This window comes from Anoplolepis gracilipes, chromosome 6, assembly GCF_047496725.1.
Source record: "Anoplolepis gracilipes chromosome 6, ASM4749672v1, whole genome shotgun sequence".
NCBI classification, from domain to species: domain Eukaryota; kingdom Metazoa; phylum Arthropoda; class Insecta; order Hymenoptera; family Formicidae; genus Anoplolepis; species Anoplolepis gracilipes.
The window spans coordinates 15,813,821-15,831,009 of NC_132975.1; the positions used below are offsets into that span (position 1 = coordinate 15,813,821).

A 17,189-nucleotide genomic window follows, 5' to 3' on the forward strand; every position below is an offset into this window, starting at 1 on the left:
GAGAAGAGAAGAAAATCGATATCTATCCATATCGTGTATGTTAATTGAAATATATAAAATTGCATATTATTAATTAATTGATATAGTTTCGCGTTATTCTTTAGTAATTACAATAATTAAGAATATCATTAAGACAATAAGAAATTGAAAAGTAGCAAAGTATAAATTATAAAATTAAAAGTATAACTGAAATTAGAGTCAAAGTTCAAAGTTGCAAGTCTGGACAAAGTTCAAAATAATAAAGCGAAAGTTGGAATTATAATTTGAAATTAATAATAATAATAATAATAATAATAATAATAATAATAATAATAATAAAGTTACATGTAAAAAAAACCTAAACTGAAATGCCTAAGATTAAGGAAAGTCGTAAAGTTGAAGTTAGTATATTAAAAATGCTTTAGTTTTAAGTTAGTAAACTAAAGTTAACAAAGCCAAAGTTTTTTTAAGTTAAAACAAAAATTAATGGATCCAAAGACACGATAGCTGTATAAAACTAAGAGCCAATCTGTCATATCTGTCATATCTCTGTCAAAGTGTCATCTCGTCATAATCGTGGGATTCATGACATTCAATGACATGGCGAGGGCGCCACTTGTCGGTTTCTTCACTTTCTTAATAAAATACATAACTAATACCTCTCGACTCTTGAAAACGCACACGCGCACACACACACACACACACACACACACACACACACACACACACACACACACACACACACACACACACACACACACACAACTAATATATTTAAATAATTGTGAGTTTTTATTTAGAATAGCTTTGCGATCTCAACAAGATTTAATTATCCATAAAAAAGAAAATTAATTTGTAAAAGAAATTTTAACTATTCTAAATTGTGTTCTAGATGAACGTTAACTGCACTGTGCTACAATTGTAATTCGCAATTACAATTCTGTAAAGCGCGTATCTTTACAAACTTTTTCGCTCCTTCAACATTTTTCTGTTCCGCCGTATAAATTTTATTGGAAGTGTCGTATCCTTTTCATTTGCTTAAGGTTCATTATATGCTCTGTCAATTTATGATGCGTGAATCCTGCATAATTGCAATAATAATTCTAAAAGTAGTACATTTCAGGAACTAAATATTAATTACATGTATTTTTTACTGTACTTACTATTAGCATAACACACTAGGGAATATATTAGGGAAAAGAGAAAATGATGTATTCATATAATCGTTTTTCAATCGCTGTCCTTCATCTACGCATTTCTCAGTGACTCTCTCTCTCTCTCTCTCTCTCTCTCTCTCTCTCATTAATATTTTGACATCTTTTAATATTTGACACGTGCAAAAGATGAAAAAGTAGATATAGATTACACAATATATATCAAAATTAACTAATAAAGATATATGATTTTAGAATTGAAATCAATAGTCTTTTTCGATGAATATCGAGACATGTGCATTTAAGCCTAAAATGTCACAAAAGTGGTACACATGGGTATAATAATTGACGTACACTTTTACATGCATTTTCTTGACACATTTTAATATTTAACGGGGCGAAAAGAGAGGAATAAGCCAAGGAATAAAGCGTAGGGGAAGAGTGCAACACTAGAGCGAAGACGGGATGAGGGAGGGAAGCAGTCATATAATGACTGGTTTTCAATCGGCTTTATCGCCGCCGCCGCCGCCGCCGAAGCCGAAAACGGGTTGGAAACGGAATCTGCTTGCCACGCACAGTCGCGAAAAAGAAAGAGGGTGCTCTCGCTCTATTAACACTGTCGAAAACATCAGCCCCAGCGCCCTCGAGCGAACTCGGCTGTGGCGTGTGGCGTGCCGTGCCGTGCCGTTTCGTTCCGTTTCATTCCATTCCATTCCATTCCATTCCGTTCCATTCCGTTCCGTTCCGTTCCGTTCCGTTCCGTTCCGTTTCGTGCCGCCGCATCCCGCATCCGCGAGAGCGCCTTCTCTCTTGCCGTGCACAGTTTGGTCCCCCGGTTCCCGGCTCCTCTTTTTCGTTTCGTTCCTCGTTTCTTTCACGCCAATCGTTCTCGCGACGTGAACCTCGTGCCGTTCATCGGCGTGTTCAAAGTCCGGAGGCAGTCTGAAATTCGGTGTCGGCCAGACAGCCGGCCAACGCGCTATCCTATTGCGCAGGTTAAGCCGGCGCATTTCAAGGTAACCTAAAAAGTCGCGAAGCGAAGCGAAGCGGCGGTGGCCGAGTGACTCGAGCACACGCCGTTTGACTCTAGCGCGAAGCTTTCTTTGTGGCTGCCCGTGTGTTGTCGGGATACAATCGAGCATCGCGTGTAAATGTCGATCGGGTTTCGATAAAAAACCTAGTCGCGGGACGTGGAGCCGTTGATGGAAATACGTCTCGTTGCATTGACAACGGCGCTGTAGTAGACCTGGAGCATTTATTTCCACACGCGGGTGATACATACCGCGGCAATGTGTGTTTGTAGAGTACAGCGCAGCCATCTCACAATCTTTATTTTTATTATCAAACATTTAGTCTTGGTGGAATTAAATAACTGCGAACGGCGGCGCACAGTGATGTAGAATAAATAGAATGCAATATATACTTGAAATAAATGTGCAAATTATCATTATTACGCGGAATAACATGTGTATGTATTATCTTGTGACAGAGATTTATGTCTCGTAGACACACTATATAATCGATGGACGATAACGAAAAAAGCTGATAAATTGTTATTTTATTTTATGCATTGCAATATTATAATATAAATATATAGATATATATGTAGATATGTTATAAAATTTGTCTTTTGTTTTATATAAATTTCAGGAGACGGGATTTATTGAGCCGTGATGCGTTGGAGATTTGGCAGTTCTTGCCCGAAGACCGACTTGAAGTCAGTGTTGCGAAAGCAGTTTGTGTGACAAAGCCGAAAAAATAAAGAGAGTGCTGAAACATTGTACTAGTTGGACTAGAAGAGGCATCTCCGCTGCGAGAGTGTCTTATTGATAAATAGATTCTATCGTCTTTTACCGTTGTTAGAGGGAGAGTGGAAGGGGGAGGGCAGCAGTAATTTTTCTTTTTAGTGACACTGAGAGCGCACAGTGAAAAAAATAAAAATAGGGGGGGCGGTCTGCTGACCGATGGACAAACGGAAGATGATGCCCAAACGCCCTCGTATGGAGAACTTGAGGGGTCCGATTGCGAACGGACCGATTCAGACACGACCACTGGTTGCACTTCTCGATGGTCGCGATTGCTCCATTGAGATGCCCATTCTAAAGGATGTTGCGACTGTTGCCTTTTGCGATGCGCAGTCTACTTCGGAGATACATGAGAAGGTAATCAGAAACGTATATTGGATATTAATTTTATTACGATTTAAATTCTTATTAGAGGATTAGAACATTTTTTAAATATTCAAAACGATACATCATCAGGCAGAATATTTATATGTATAATTAGAATTTGTATTTTGTAGAATGTTGAGGACAAAGTATTTTTGAAAATATTAGATTAATACGATTTTTTTTTTTTTCCCTCCAAGACATCTTGTAAGATATTGAAATATTAGAATTAACATATTGGAACAAAACATAGAATGCAAAGATTAATTAAACTCTAGGTAAACTTTTTTACAAGAATTTTTTGTCAATGTTATTGTATCATTATAAAAATTGTTTAAACGTTGTGCAAAACTATTTGGTTTGAGGTTTTTTTTTATTAATTCCTAAAATGTTCTATACATTTTTTCTAATGCTTTACATCCCGATTTTTTTAATTACACTACATATTCATGTACTTCTTTGAATTAGAAAAAAAAAAAAAAAAAAAACAAGACATTTTAATAGATAATACAAGTCACAAGTATTTATTTAGTTCTTAGCGAAGTGATTTTATCTTTGTGAATGTTTGTATATAAAAGAGCACAAGGCTTTAATGTTCATTTAACATTTCAATTTTTGTTTAGATTTTTACCAATCTATACATGTGACAAATACAATGGCAATATAAATAATTCTAATATATGTTTAAATAAATAAAAAGAATCCAACAACTTGCTTCAACAACAACATATTTGTCTCATATTTCCTTTCTCTCTATTATACATAATTATATATAATTAGAATAGAATTTTTAATTTTTGAAATGTTGATATAATTTTTTCTTTATTTTTCTAATTTAAAAGAAGATTTACACAATGTATCAATTTATACTTTATATTTGTATGTTTCAACTATATATATATATTCTAAGTTTCACAGATGTTTGTGCAATATAGGCAGTTTACTTAACATGTGCGAATAATATTTAATGTGTGTATTCGAAAAATTTATTTATTAAAAAAGAAATAATGTTACAATTTATTAACGGCAAGAATAAGAACAAAAGAAATTAGTACTTTTATTGTCATCGATTATTTTTTATTATGTTTGGGAATTTATAAAGCGCAAAGTGTCTTGAAATATATAAAATTCTATACAACATATTTTTCAAAACACAATACAATGTCACGTTAAAATCAACAAGATATATTGATATTTTAAAAACAATAGTTGGATATGTGCACAATTTGTACAATTTCTCTCATATACAAGAAATAACACAAACTTACAATGACATTAATAATAATAATTGAATAAAGACAAATCAACAGTGATAAAAAGAATATTATGACAGCGAATATTAAATAATTTATATGAAATTAAAAGAAGAGCCATTTAACATAGGCAAAATTTTTTATTATTGACAACTGAGCTCACACATGGAATAGAACACCAAAACTTTCAAGATCAAATCACTTGATTGGCACTTGGATCGCAAAAAGTTAATTCATACATTATCTAAATTTATTTTATTTATATCTCTATTGTATATATAAAATTTTGTATGTTTAATATTGTTTTGTATTTTTTCAGTATCTAGCATATGTATATAATGTAATTAGTATATTTTTTTTTTTTTTTTTTTTTCTCCATATTTAATAGATTTTTTTGACAGAGTTATTCTGTGCAATAATTAACAGAATACTATGTTTGAAAATTGATGTAATTAATTTTATGATAATTTTTTAAATATAGGTATTAAATGAAGCAGTAGGTGCACTGATGTGGCATACGATAATTTTAACAAAGGAGGATTTGGAAAAGTTCAAGACATTGCGAATTATCGTTCGAATTGGTTCCGGCGTGGACAACATCGATGTTAAAGCGGCCGGCGAGCTCGGCATTGCGGTGTGTAACGTGCCTGGCTATGGCGTTGAAGAAGTGGCCGATACGACTCTTTGTCTTATACTAAATCTTTATCGACGCACTTACTGGCTTGCGAATATGGTACGCGAAGGCAAAAAGTTCACAGGACCAGAACAGGTAAAACTTATATATTCACAGCTACTATTATTATTAAAATTATATTATTATTATTATTGTTGAAAATATATATTGTGTTATTCTTTTAAATTGCTCGGTAATTTTCCGTATGATATAAATCTTTTGTTACGTTTTGCATGTGGGAAATATTTCAGGTGAGAGAAGCCGCAACTGGTTGCGCAAGGATACGGGGTGATACACTAGGTATTGTGGGCCTCGGTAGGATTGGTTCTGCTGTCGCATTGCGTGCCAAAGCTTTTGGCTTTACTGTCATCTTCTATGATCCTTACTTGCCAGACGGCATCGAGAAATCGCTAGGTCTCACCAGGGTTTATACATTACAGGTTCGTATACTTTATATGTATCATAAAGTTATAAACTGATTTTTAATCAGTGCATCAACCGTTAGATCGATTTGAAAGTATAACATTTTTTATAATGTTATAATGTAATATTTAATAAAAGTATTTGTACGTTATAAAAGTTTGATCTATTTCATATTTATCATAAATATCCTGTGCTAGAAATTAGTTTTAATCATCATATTTTTTTATATAGTATTGCGATAAAAATTATTTATTCTGACTGCGCATAAAACACAAATTTCTTGAACATTATTGATCAGTGATTTAATTTATTTTAATGTTATCAAAAGATAATCCATAATATATTAATCAGAAAAATATATATAATTGATTATATATTTAATAAACAAAACATTTTTTATAATTATTTGTTTATCTTTTAACAAAATTATTTTTTGTTTTAGGATTTGCTATTTCAATCAGACTGTGTATCTCTACACTGTACGTTGAATGAACACAATCACCATCTAATAAATGAATATACTATCAAACAGGTGTGTATGCGCGCGCGTGGCTGTATGTATGTATGAATGTGTGCTTCTAGGAAATTATAAGAAATATTTATAAAGTCTTTGATTAATATATATACAATTCATAGACTTTACTTTATTATTTATAATTTTAAATCAATTTTATTATTATATAAAGAGACTGTAATTTTTATTACAGACATACAGCATTTTTAAAAGATTATTTTTTTATTAATTTTTGCGAGTTTATCAATAATTAGATATTATATTTGTATATTATATATTGATGCAATATGATTTAATCTATATATTACATTTACTATGAGACTGAGATATATATCGTTGAATTCATTTTTTTTTAAATTTGAATTAAAATAAAACAAATTAATAATTACATAATTATAACTTTTCAATATATATATAGCAGCTTTAGTAAAAATGGTAGTATAAAGTTAATTACATTGTAAAACAAAAAACATATGCATTTGTCTGTAGATGAGACCGGGAGCATTTTTAGTCAATACAGCGCGAGGGGGTCTAGTGGACGACGATGCGCTTGCTGCAGCGCTCAAACAAGGTCGAATTCGCGCGGCGGCATTAGATGTCCATGAAAACGAGCCATACAACGTCTTTCAGGGTCAGTCTGCGAATCAGTGTGAGTCTTATCTGTCCCGGTGCCTAACTCCGTCTCAACTGACTATTTTTTTTTTTTTTTTTTTTTTACCTTTCCAAACTTCCTCCATGGCTTAAATTGTAAAAGAAAAACAATGACATGAAAGAAAAAAAATAAGAAAAAGAAAAACAATCATACATAATGAAGATGTATATTTTATGGTAAAAATAATTCTATATATTTCTCGCGATTCTATGTGTGTATATGTACATATATTTAATAAAAATATTTTAATAAGAATTTAATTAGCTAAGTTTCTATGCATTTTATTATTTGTTTTTACATTCAATATATAGAAGGAATTCCAGATATTGTCTATTATATATCACATTCTTTAAAATTATCCATGATTTTTATATATAAAAGAAAAGTGTCACTTTTATAATGCTCAACATATTTTTCTATATTATATACATCTTTTGAAAAAAAAAAGTGTCGGATATCGTTAAATTATATACGTTACATTTGCGTACATTTGAATTTTTTGATCGCCGATTTTGCAATGTATATTGTACAGGTCCATTGAAAGATGCGCCCAATTTACTGTGCACTCCACACGCCGCCTTTTATAGTGATGCAAGCTGCACCGAATTACGCGAGATGGCGGCGAGCGAGATAAGACGGGCGATCGTCGGCCGCATACCCGACTGCCTGCGCAACTGCGTGAACAAGGAATACTTCCTTTCCTCGACTGGGTAAGCGCCCTCTTCCCCAGCCAGGCTCTGTTTGCCTGCCTCCCCCTGCCTCTCGCGATTCTCAGAATTTGAAAAATAATTAAAAAAGTCTGTCTCACGATTTGTTGAAAAGAAAAAGACGTAGACGGATATTTTTATATATATATACATATATATATATACACATATATATATATACATATATATATATACAGTTATATTGACGCAGTATATATTACATTTATATACGATGTTTACATTCCTCTCTCTTCTTTTTTCTTTGATTGCAAATCACCGGGGGAAAAGGGATACAGTGACTGTCACGAAATTGATCAAATTTATGCAAAATTATCTATAGAGATTCGTATTGTTGTACAATTTAGAAATATATTTGTATCTTTCAATAGCTATAAAAATGTAAGCTATAAAAATGTACTAAGAATGTATCATTTATATATTTTTTCTGAAAACGCGAAAACTGTAAAAATTTGTTTTTATACATATGCCTGCTCTCTTCTCCCTCCTTCTTATTGTATTAAGGCTCCTGGTCCCTCACTGCAGCGCCATTTTAAGTTATGACATCAAAAAAATCACATGAATTTTTTCTCTCGCACTACGTATCGAATTAAATTAACATTTTTTTTACGACTCTTAATTAACCAAAGATTTTTGTTCATATTTGTATTTGTATATCAATGGATCAAACTTGATTGATTATTATACAGTTTATTTTCATGAGAAACATTTATGAGAACACATGTATATATATATATATATATATATATACATACGTACATACATACATACATATATATATATATATATATATTTATTAAAGAATATTATTTAAAAGCAGTTTTTTTAGTATATTATCAATTTATATTCTCAAGTATGAGTGTGGTAGTAAAACTAATTTACTTCGGTTCGTATTAGCGAGAAAAATAATTTATATGATTTGCTTCTGACTTTATAATCTTCCTGACAAATGCTGATTTATATATATACATATGCATATATAAATATATATATATATATATATATATATATATATATATATATATATGATATACTCTGTGCTCTTTTTAAAATAATCAAGACATGAGTTACGTGTATATGGCGCTAATCTTAAAACATATAACTTATTATATTGGGTTATGATGTCATAATACCTTAAGACTGATTGAAGAGAGCGAGAATCTTTTTTATTATTTTTATAATATTTTACAAATTGTGATATGTAATTATTGTACGTAATAAGATATAAAATATGTTATTGGAAAAAGTGGAGTAAGCGAACTAATAAGAAACTAAAGATATGTCAGATTAAAAAAAAAACAAAAGAATGATAAGAAAAAAAGGTGGACAAAGCAAATTTTATAAGAATAACGAGTTTTTTGGTTTAATATATTTACTTTTGAAAATTTTAAAAATAACATTTTGGACGCCATCTTAGAGAGTGGTCCATATTTAGAGAGAAATTAAAATTATGCTCAAGATAGTTTTGAGAATATAAAAAAGTTAACATTTACAAATCTTAACATTTATTAAGAAGGAAAAAAAATTTAAATTATTTGTATAAAAGTAAGCTCCATTTCTTCCAAAATTGTCTTATATCTTTTATCAAAGCAATTTTCGCAAAGTAGTAGCAAAACAATGAGAAAGTTTCAGAAAAATGATAAAAATATTTTTGAAAAAGATACATTTTTTTCCTGTTTATAGAGAGAATAGAGAAAAAAAGAAATAAAAATGTATTTTTATCTTCATTAAGCAAGAATGTTAGTAAGAATTTTTGAAATTGTTGAAAGAAGGAAATTAAACGTTGTAATGTCCAGTTGAACTGTTTACAATGGGAAGATGTGGCGCGATTGTAACAACAAGGAGCGAGGAGCCAGAAACCTTAACTAAAATTTAACGGCAAAATTCTTAAAATATTATTAGATCAATTTCGTGATAAGTAACACTGTATCTCTGGTAATTTTCAGAAACGGCTTTTCGAGCAGATGTTAACTTCTCTTCTCTTCCGAGTGAAAGTCCGAAAGCGATCGTGAAACTCGAGCGTGACAAAATCTCTCGATGCGTGTGTGTATAGAGTGTAAAGACTAAGCGCTTAGACGAGACTTATATAGAAAATGAAACGAAAGAAAGAGACAAAGAAAAAAATAAAAAATAAAAAAAAACGATTCCGTTCTCGGGAATCTTGATGACCTGTGTGTGCGTTCTCGCGTTCCTGTTCTCGTTGGCGAGGAACGATTGCTACTCTACCTAGAGCACACCTAGAGCGCCACCTAGAGCGTAACGAAAGTCACACACAGAGTCAAAAAGAAAAAGAAAATTGGAAGCTACTCTACACACTACAAATAAAAAAGCTACTCTACTACATAAGTATTGAAAAAAGTGGCGCGCGAAATTTTCAAGGTCTCGCCCATGATGTTGTTTTTCGCTTTCTCTTTTCTTCAGCAGCTACTCCGAGGGCATCAACGGCGGATACTATGCTGGGGCGCTGCCGGTACAACAGACAGCGCATTCGACGACTCCTCACGATACTGCGCCCCCACCCCCGGTGCCCGGTGCCGGCGGTGGACACTCCGTCGTCGGCGGCGGTGGCGGTGGTGGAGGCGGTGGCGGCGGGGCCGGTGGTGGTGGGGGCGGGGGCGGCGGAATCGGCGGGCCCAACTCCTCGTCCTCGTCGGCCGTAACGGTCGCGGGGGCCGCGGGCGGCGGGGCCGGCGGCGCGGGAGGTACGGGCAGCGGGCCCGCAGGGCCGCAGGGCCCCCCTGCCGCGGTCGGCGGCGGCGGACCCCCGTCCGCCGCGGGCGTGGTGGGCGCGGCCGCCGCCGGCGGGCCTGGCGGCGGCGGTCCCGCGGCCGGGGCCCCCCCCACCGCCGGACTGCCCGGTCTACCACACAGCATAGTGAGCGAGCCCGATCCCCGGCCGAGCCCGCCCGCCCCGAGCCCCCGTTGACCTTGAATAATATAATAACGACCCTCTGATAACGTGAACGAACCACCAGCCCTTTTCCCTCTCCTCCATTATCTACTACCCTACCCCCTCCCTCCGCCTTTCCACCTCCACCCCACCCCTCAAGTCACACACTAAACTCGAGCTGCTACGCGACTACCACATCGGCACGGCACTACTACTACTACTACTACTACTACTACTACTACTACTAATACACCACCCCTAATTTTACCCCCCCCCCCCGCCCACCCCCACCCCGATGATTAGATTGAATCATTTAATCAGCTAACTGGAAGTAATTACTGTGTTACTTCTTCTCCAGCGATGGGAATAATGATGGCGAAAGAACGGCCGATACGACTGCCCCGTAAAATCTGTCCGCTCCGCTTCTTCCGAGAAACTCTAGAGGGAATCTGTGCTTGAGAGAGAATGACAAAACAAGTAGACGAGAAGGACGGAGAGAGCAAGAAAGAGTATGAATGGAAGAAATAGCGAATTTCATTGAATATTAGTGCGCGCTCTGATGTGTATTAAAGGCTTGAATATAAATTACTACAAAAATAAAAATTCCTACGGTACCTAAATTCAGACAAATTGTAGAGGTACAAACAAACATACACAAACTTTTGCGTAAAACGAGTTGTACAAAAATCATACAAGTTTATATACACAACTTTACATAAAAACTTTTGTATACTAATTGGAATAAAGATGTATGTATATATACACAACTCGGCAAATTGGATAGATGCTATCTTTTTACCACAAGTTATCACGTCGCAACGTCGATTGACGGAATATATATATACGTTAATAACTTTACGAGAAAAATCGGATTTTCCATCGTTTTTATATTAACATTTTTTTTAATAATTATAATTAATAATTATTAATCATTTGTTAATATTTTAAGACCAATAAAACCTATATTTATATTAATCCTTTTATTACGATATACGATTAGAAGAAAACTGTTTTTAAATTATCAATAAACACAAAATGAGAATGTAATTACCCGAAATGCGACTATCGCGTTTCTCCTGATTTATTATTTTTATATTATTAGCATAAAATAATGTTAAAATTGTAATAATGTTAAAATAATGTAAAAATTATTAGCAAAAATCTTATATTAAGTATATAAATATTTAGCAGATTCTAAAGAAGTGATTAATATGAAATTTTATTTACCCTCATGTTTCTAGCGGCTAGTTCTAAGAATATTTGTTAGTACATATATATATATATATATATATATATATATATCTGTCGAGAAGCGGAGTCAGAATTAAAAAAATGAAATACACATATAGTCACCACTTTATTGATCAAGATTCTTATTTATGTCTTTGTTTAGTTGACGTAAATTAGCAGGCTTTAATTTGCATCAGTGCGCATTAATTTATTCAATCGAATTGGTTAGAACAAAAGAAAAGGGTGAGAGAAAGTAAAAGAATGATAGAAACAGAATATACGTGTGCGTGCGTGCATACGCGTGTGTATGTGGGTGGGAGTGTGTGTATATGTGTGCGTGATTGTGTGGGGTGCGGAAAAAAGAGCTCGCGCGCTCGAGAGAAAGAGTACGAGTGTGAAAGAAGTGAAAGTTGCAGTATATTTGTGAATATGCGTGATTTTCTGCTCGCATTTTTATAATTGTAGAGCCGCACGGATAGAATGCATTTTGATGTAATTTTTGCGATTAAACCAAATACAGTTGGACAGAACATAATGATGACAGTCGGTCTATCTCGCGATCTATCTTCCGGTTTCTGGTAATTTTATACAACATGGGATTGTTTGGTTTAGACGCGCTCTTTCTCGCACTTTCTTTCTTACAAGAAAATTAGAAACAAAAATATCTAAATCTTTTAACAAATAAGAAGTTTAATTAGGCTAGAAGAAACATTATTTATTAATTAAAAGAGATATATATTAACATTGGCGAATGTATTATTCGACACAATACAACACAATAATGTAAATATATTGGGTTGATTATAAAAAAAAGAAAGATTTTTTTTCCATATGACTCTTGCTAAAATGATTTTAAAACTCTTGTTTTTTTTTCTTATATAATTCTTAATAAAACAATTTTTTTACCTGAATAAGATGATTCTACATCAAACAGACGATTTATTAACAACAAATTAAAATTTTAAAACAAACTTTTCTTAAAAGCAAATATGTATAAATCTTTTTATCGATCTAATATATCTACAACAAAAAGAGAGCAATTAATGATTCTATATAATTTATTGATTGGGGAATATAATGTAGAAATTTGAAAAACACTTTCAGTATTGAATATTTTAATTTTCTTTTTAGAGAAAAGTAAAACAGAAAATAATTTGCCATTGATATAATTGTCAAATTAAGAGAAAAAAAATAAGAGATAATTCACTTTTTCTGCATTTGGTCTTCTAATTTTTATCTTTTTTCTAATAGCAAGAAATCAAATTTTTAATCAACCTGATATAATGCATTTATATATATATATATATATATATATATTTTTTTTTTATGTATGTAATTTGAATTGTTACTTGAATCAACTTTGAAAATAAATATACTAAAGAGAATGAATGGTGCCACAGTGCAGGAAAAACGCGACTGAATCGAACAAACTTGAAATAAGATTCATGAATGAAAGTCATTGATATTTTTTAGATGATGATCTTTCGGATCATAATCTTAAGAATTAATAATAATCATAATAGCTTGTAATTATAACATATACAGAAAATTGAAAAGTTTAGTACGAATGTTAAGCAAATAAGCAGTTCTTCCTTTTCTGTAAAAAAAAGAAAAAAAAAAGAAAAAAAGAAGAAAGAAGGAGGGCTTTATTCACGAAAATGAGTGTTACAAAAATACAAAGTATTGTACGCGATATTACGTTTAGTTTCATTGTCGTATAAATTTGATTATCATTATATATAGTTGATATGTATTAATTACTTTCATCGAGATACATCTTCTAATTTTTATTTCGTTAGATATTAATGAGCGATTTTCTTAATTTCTTAAGCATTTCCCTTAATATTTTTGATTTAGGAAGAAATATCGCCTCGCCTTAATTTCTTAAAATTTGATTCTTTTCATTTTTCTCTTATCCTTAATTGTATATCGCGATATGTCTTACACCTAATATTCCTATCATTATGTTTATTTCGAATAATTCTGTATTATATTGAATATTTTACATCTCAGTATATATTTGCTTAATGAATAAAAAAGAAACGAAAACAAATTTTTTCCCTGCACTATTATTTACCCTGATTTCAATAATTGAGAAACGCTAATTATGTAAATATTTCGATATTCATCGATAATCACCGAGTCATTAAATTTGTCACACTGTATTTGGATTCGCACGTATCATTTTTATTTCTAATTTTTTGAGAAATAATTATATAATGATCGATAATTCTCTGCGAAATATCAAACGATCTAGCGATTTTTTTAGAAATAGAAATGTTTCTTTTTAGAATAGAGATTATAATTTTTTAACAATAAGTTAAATTATATACCGAAATGGAAAAATGTATTTCAAATTGTGAAAATACTACGCAAATACAAAAAAATGATTAGGATGTCAAAACAATTTTTGCAAAAAATCTGTAACGTATGTAACAATTTATTTTGAGCAAATGCTTTGACATTTCAGACTAATGCAGTATTTTTATCGCGACCAAAATTCGTATTACGATTAGTTACCAATATGATCACCGATATAATTAGCGTAATTTTTTATAACACTTTTTGCCAAAATATAAATAAAATAATTTGTGTTATGTTAGAACAACTGTAACACCAGCTTTCGACAAGTGAGGTGATTGATTTAAAAGAGAAGAACTGAGAAAGAAAGAATGTAGAAAAAAAAGAGAAGGAGAGAAAAAGTAGAACACACGAGACAGGAGTTTTATTGTTTCATAATTATAAATACAATTATTGGATCAAGTGAAGTAATTGCGATGTTACAAACACTTGAATATAATTATGAAAAAGAGATAAAATTTAAGAAGAGAAATGAAATTGACAATTTTTTAAAATAAATTACAAAAATGGTAATATATAATAATGATATCAATAATTAAATGAAAAAAAAAAAATAATATATTATGACGATAGTCTACTTTTTACACAGAGGCACATATCTCCGGTTTTTTATTTCGGTAACTTTTCAATTTTTCCGAAAATTTTATCATGGAGTGGCTATTATTATAAAAAGAAATAGTGATAATCATTAATTTACTAATTAGCGAAGAATTTTAAGAGAGATTATTAGAGTGATAAAAAAATGCGTTAATATATATATATATATATATATATATATATATATATATATAATTAAATTTACAGATAGAACGTTACAGATGATTTTTGTTTTCAAATTTCAGCGGCTAATATATGTCAAGAGGTATAGTCTTCGTAATTAACTCACTAATGGCCTATTTTCAAAGAAAATTATGATAAAAGTTTTATCGTTTAATTTCTACATAAACATAATTTAGTGAGAAAACGAAACGAAATTCCATTAAAAGTTTTCTTTGAATAATAATAAATTTTAATAATAAAATTTTCATTATAAATTTCTACAATTTTATTTATTTTTTTTTTAATTAGATTACATTATTGACAAATATTAAATTAATTTTCTGAATATTATTTAGACTAGAATTTAATATTAACTTTGGAAATTTCAGAAAAAATTATAAATTATATATATAGTTAAAATTTTTGACAAAAGCGCATATATAAATTTTTAAAAATTCTCCGTTCAAAGAATATAAAAAATTTTTAAGGATTCTCATAATTTTGTAAAACTTTTTTACAATGTTTCTTCTCCTAATTATTATATAAACTTTTTAATATTATAATTTCTTTTTTTAATTAAATTCTTTATGATACATTATATACATTGGCCTTTAGTGAGTTAAAAATTATTTCATGTAAGAAGAAAGAAAGAGAATGGGACTGAAGTTAGTGTTCTTGGAAGTGTGTGTGTCTGAGATGTAATTTGCAAATTGTTGCGATTCCTAGTGAAGAAATGCGTGAAAAATCATTCCAATTTGGACTTTTAAAAAAATCCGAGATTATAAAAATCAGAAAGAAAACTAACTTGAAGTGTAACGTAGCACAAAGTGATGAGAATCAGAGAGAGAGAGAGAGAGAGAGAAAGGGAGAAAGGGAGAAAGAAAGAGAGCGAGAGAGAGAAAGAGAGGGAGAGAAAAAACAGAAAGCATCACAAATACACTTATACATATACATACAGCGCGTGACAGAAATGTACACACATTTTTGAATAGAATACGCTGCGTACATAAAAAAACGTGAGATACGTCTACCACATGACAAGGTGGTCCTCGAGATTTAAATCTTATTACTTCTTGAAAGAAGAAGAGGAAAAGAATCAACTCGTCATGACGCAGTCGTATCGACATAACGTAGAAAAACATATACATATTTTTTCTTTTTTTTTTTTTTTTCAAAAATATAAATACGTCAATATATATATATATACATATATATATATATATATATATAGAAAGTGTGAATGTGAAAGAAAGTTTGAGAGAAAGAGAGAGAAAGAAAGCGAGAGAGTGGAAATAATTTACTTGAGAAGAAAACTACGGAGAGAATTGTTCTCATTTATATATAGTTTTAATTGCGGAGAGATAATTGTGAATTGAAACGCAGAAAAGGATTATTCGAGATAATTCTTTCTGTAAGAAAGAAAGATAAAGAAAATAATCCTTTGCTAAAATGTGGAATTATAAATGAGCGAGAGAAAGAGAGAGAGAGAGCGAGAGAGAGAGAGAGAGAGAGAGAGAGAGATGTTGCTTTTAAATAATAATTAGTTTATAAATGAGTTCTTTTCATGCGAATATACTTGTATAGATAGATCAATCGATAATCTGTAATATTTGTTTCTTCTTTTTGTTTCCATTTCGTTTTTCGTTTTTTCGTTTCTCGACGAGTAAAAATCGACGGCACCAAAACTATGTCTTTGTTCATTGCGATTATATATAAAGAAAAAAAAGAGAAGCGAACTACAACATAAAAAAAAAAAAAAAAAAAGAAAAGAAGAGCCACTTGACACACTCGATGACGATAGAATAAATAATTGAGAAATGGTGTCGAGATAAAACGAGCAACATTATTATTATAATTAATAATAATTATAATAAATACAATATTTGTACAATAATATCGACGGAGTTTTGCTTGCTGTGTGCTGTCTTAAATACGATGCACACTCGAATTTAATACCCTATTTTACACCCATCCTGACCAATATACATATAAGACAAGTGCACAAGCCTATTATTAGAGAGTTGATAACCAGAAGCATATGTCAAACAATCTTTCAATCTTGGGACAGAAAGAGCCTCTGCTCAATTTGATTTTTAATCATCATTTGATATCCCCGCTAAACTTGGATCTGATTAGATTATATTCTTAGGATATTTGTGAAATATAACTTATAAATATAGAAAGACAAGATAATGTTTATAAAAAATATTGCAAATTTTATTCCATTTTTGATAAGCTGTTGATAAGATGTTGAAAACTGAGAAACATTATAGATTGTAAAATAAATATCTAAAAAAATAGATTATGTCAAAAAATGTTATAGATATCATATATTTATATATAAGAGAGAGAGAGAGAGAGAGAGAGAGAGAGTAACATTATTTATAACATTTAAAACTTTCGGCATA

General features: G+C 31.5%; 1 protein-coding gene across 4 annotated transcripts in view; it reads left to right on the plus strand.

Annotated features, from left to right (window-relative positions):
- The window catches only part of Ctbp (C-terminal binding protein), a 35,370-nt gene extending 18,695 nt beyond the window's left edge, over positions 1 to 16,675 (plus strand). The window contains exons 1-8 of one of the 4 annotated variants that reach the window (XM_072894096.1): positions 1,364 to 2,149; positions 2,784 to 3,295; positions 5,036 to 5,323; positions 5,479 to 5,667; positions 6,093 to 6,182; positions 6,654 to 6,813; positions 7,349 to 7,526; positions 9,963 to 16,675. In XM_072894096.1, coding sequence (XP_072750197.1) covers positions 3,098 to 3,295; positions 5,036 to 5,323; positions 5,479 to 5,667; positions 6,093 to 6,182; positions 6,654 to 6,813; positions 7,349 to 7,526; positions 9,963 to 10,467 — 1,608 coding nt within the window. In that variant the 5' untranslated portion in view covers positions 1,364 to 2,149; positions 2,784 to 3,097 and the 3' untranslated portion in view covers positions 10,468 to 16,675. Of the gene's footprint in view, positions 1 to 1,363; positions 2,150 to 2,216; positions 2,602 to 2,783; positions 3,296 to 5,035; positions 5,324 to 5,478; positions 5,668 to 6,092; positions 6,183 to 6,653; positions 6,814 to 7,348; positions 7,527 to 9,962 lie in introns of those variants that run through there. The other 3 variants (XM_072894097.1, XM_072894098.1, XM_072894095.1) reach the window with 3 other exon arrangements.
- The last annotated feature ends 514 nt before the right edge of the window (positions 16,676 to 17,189 follow it).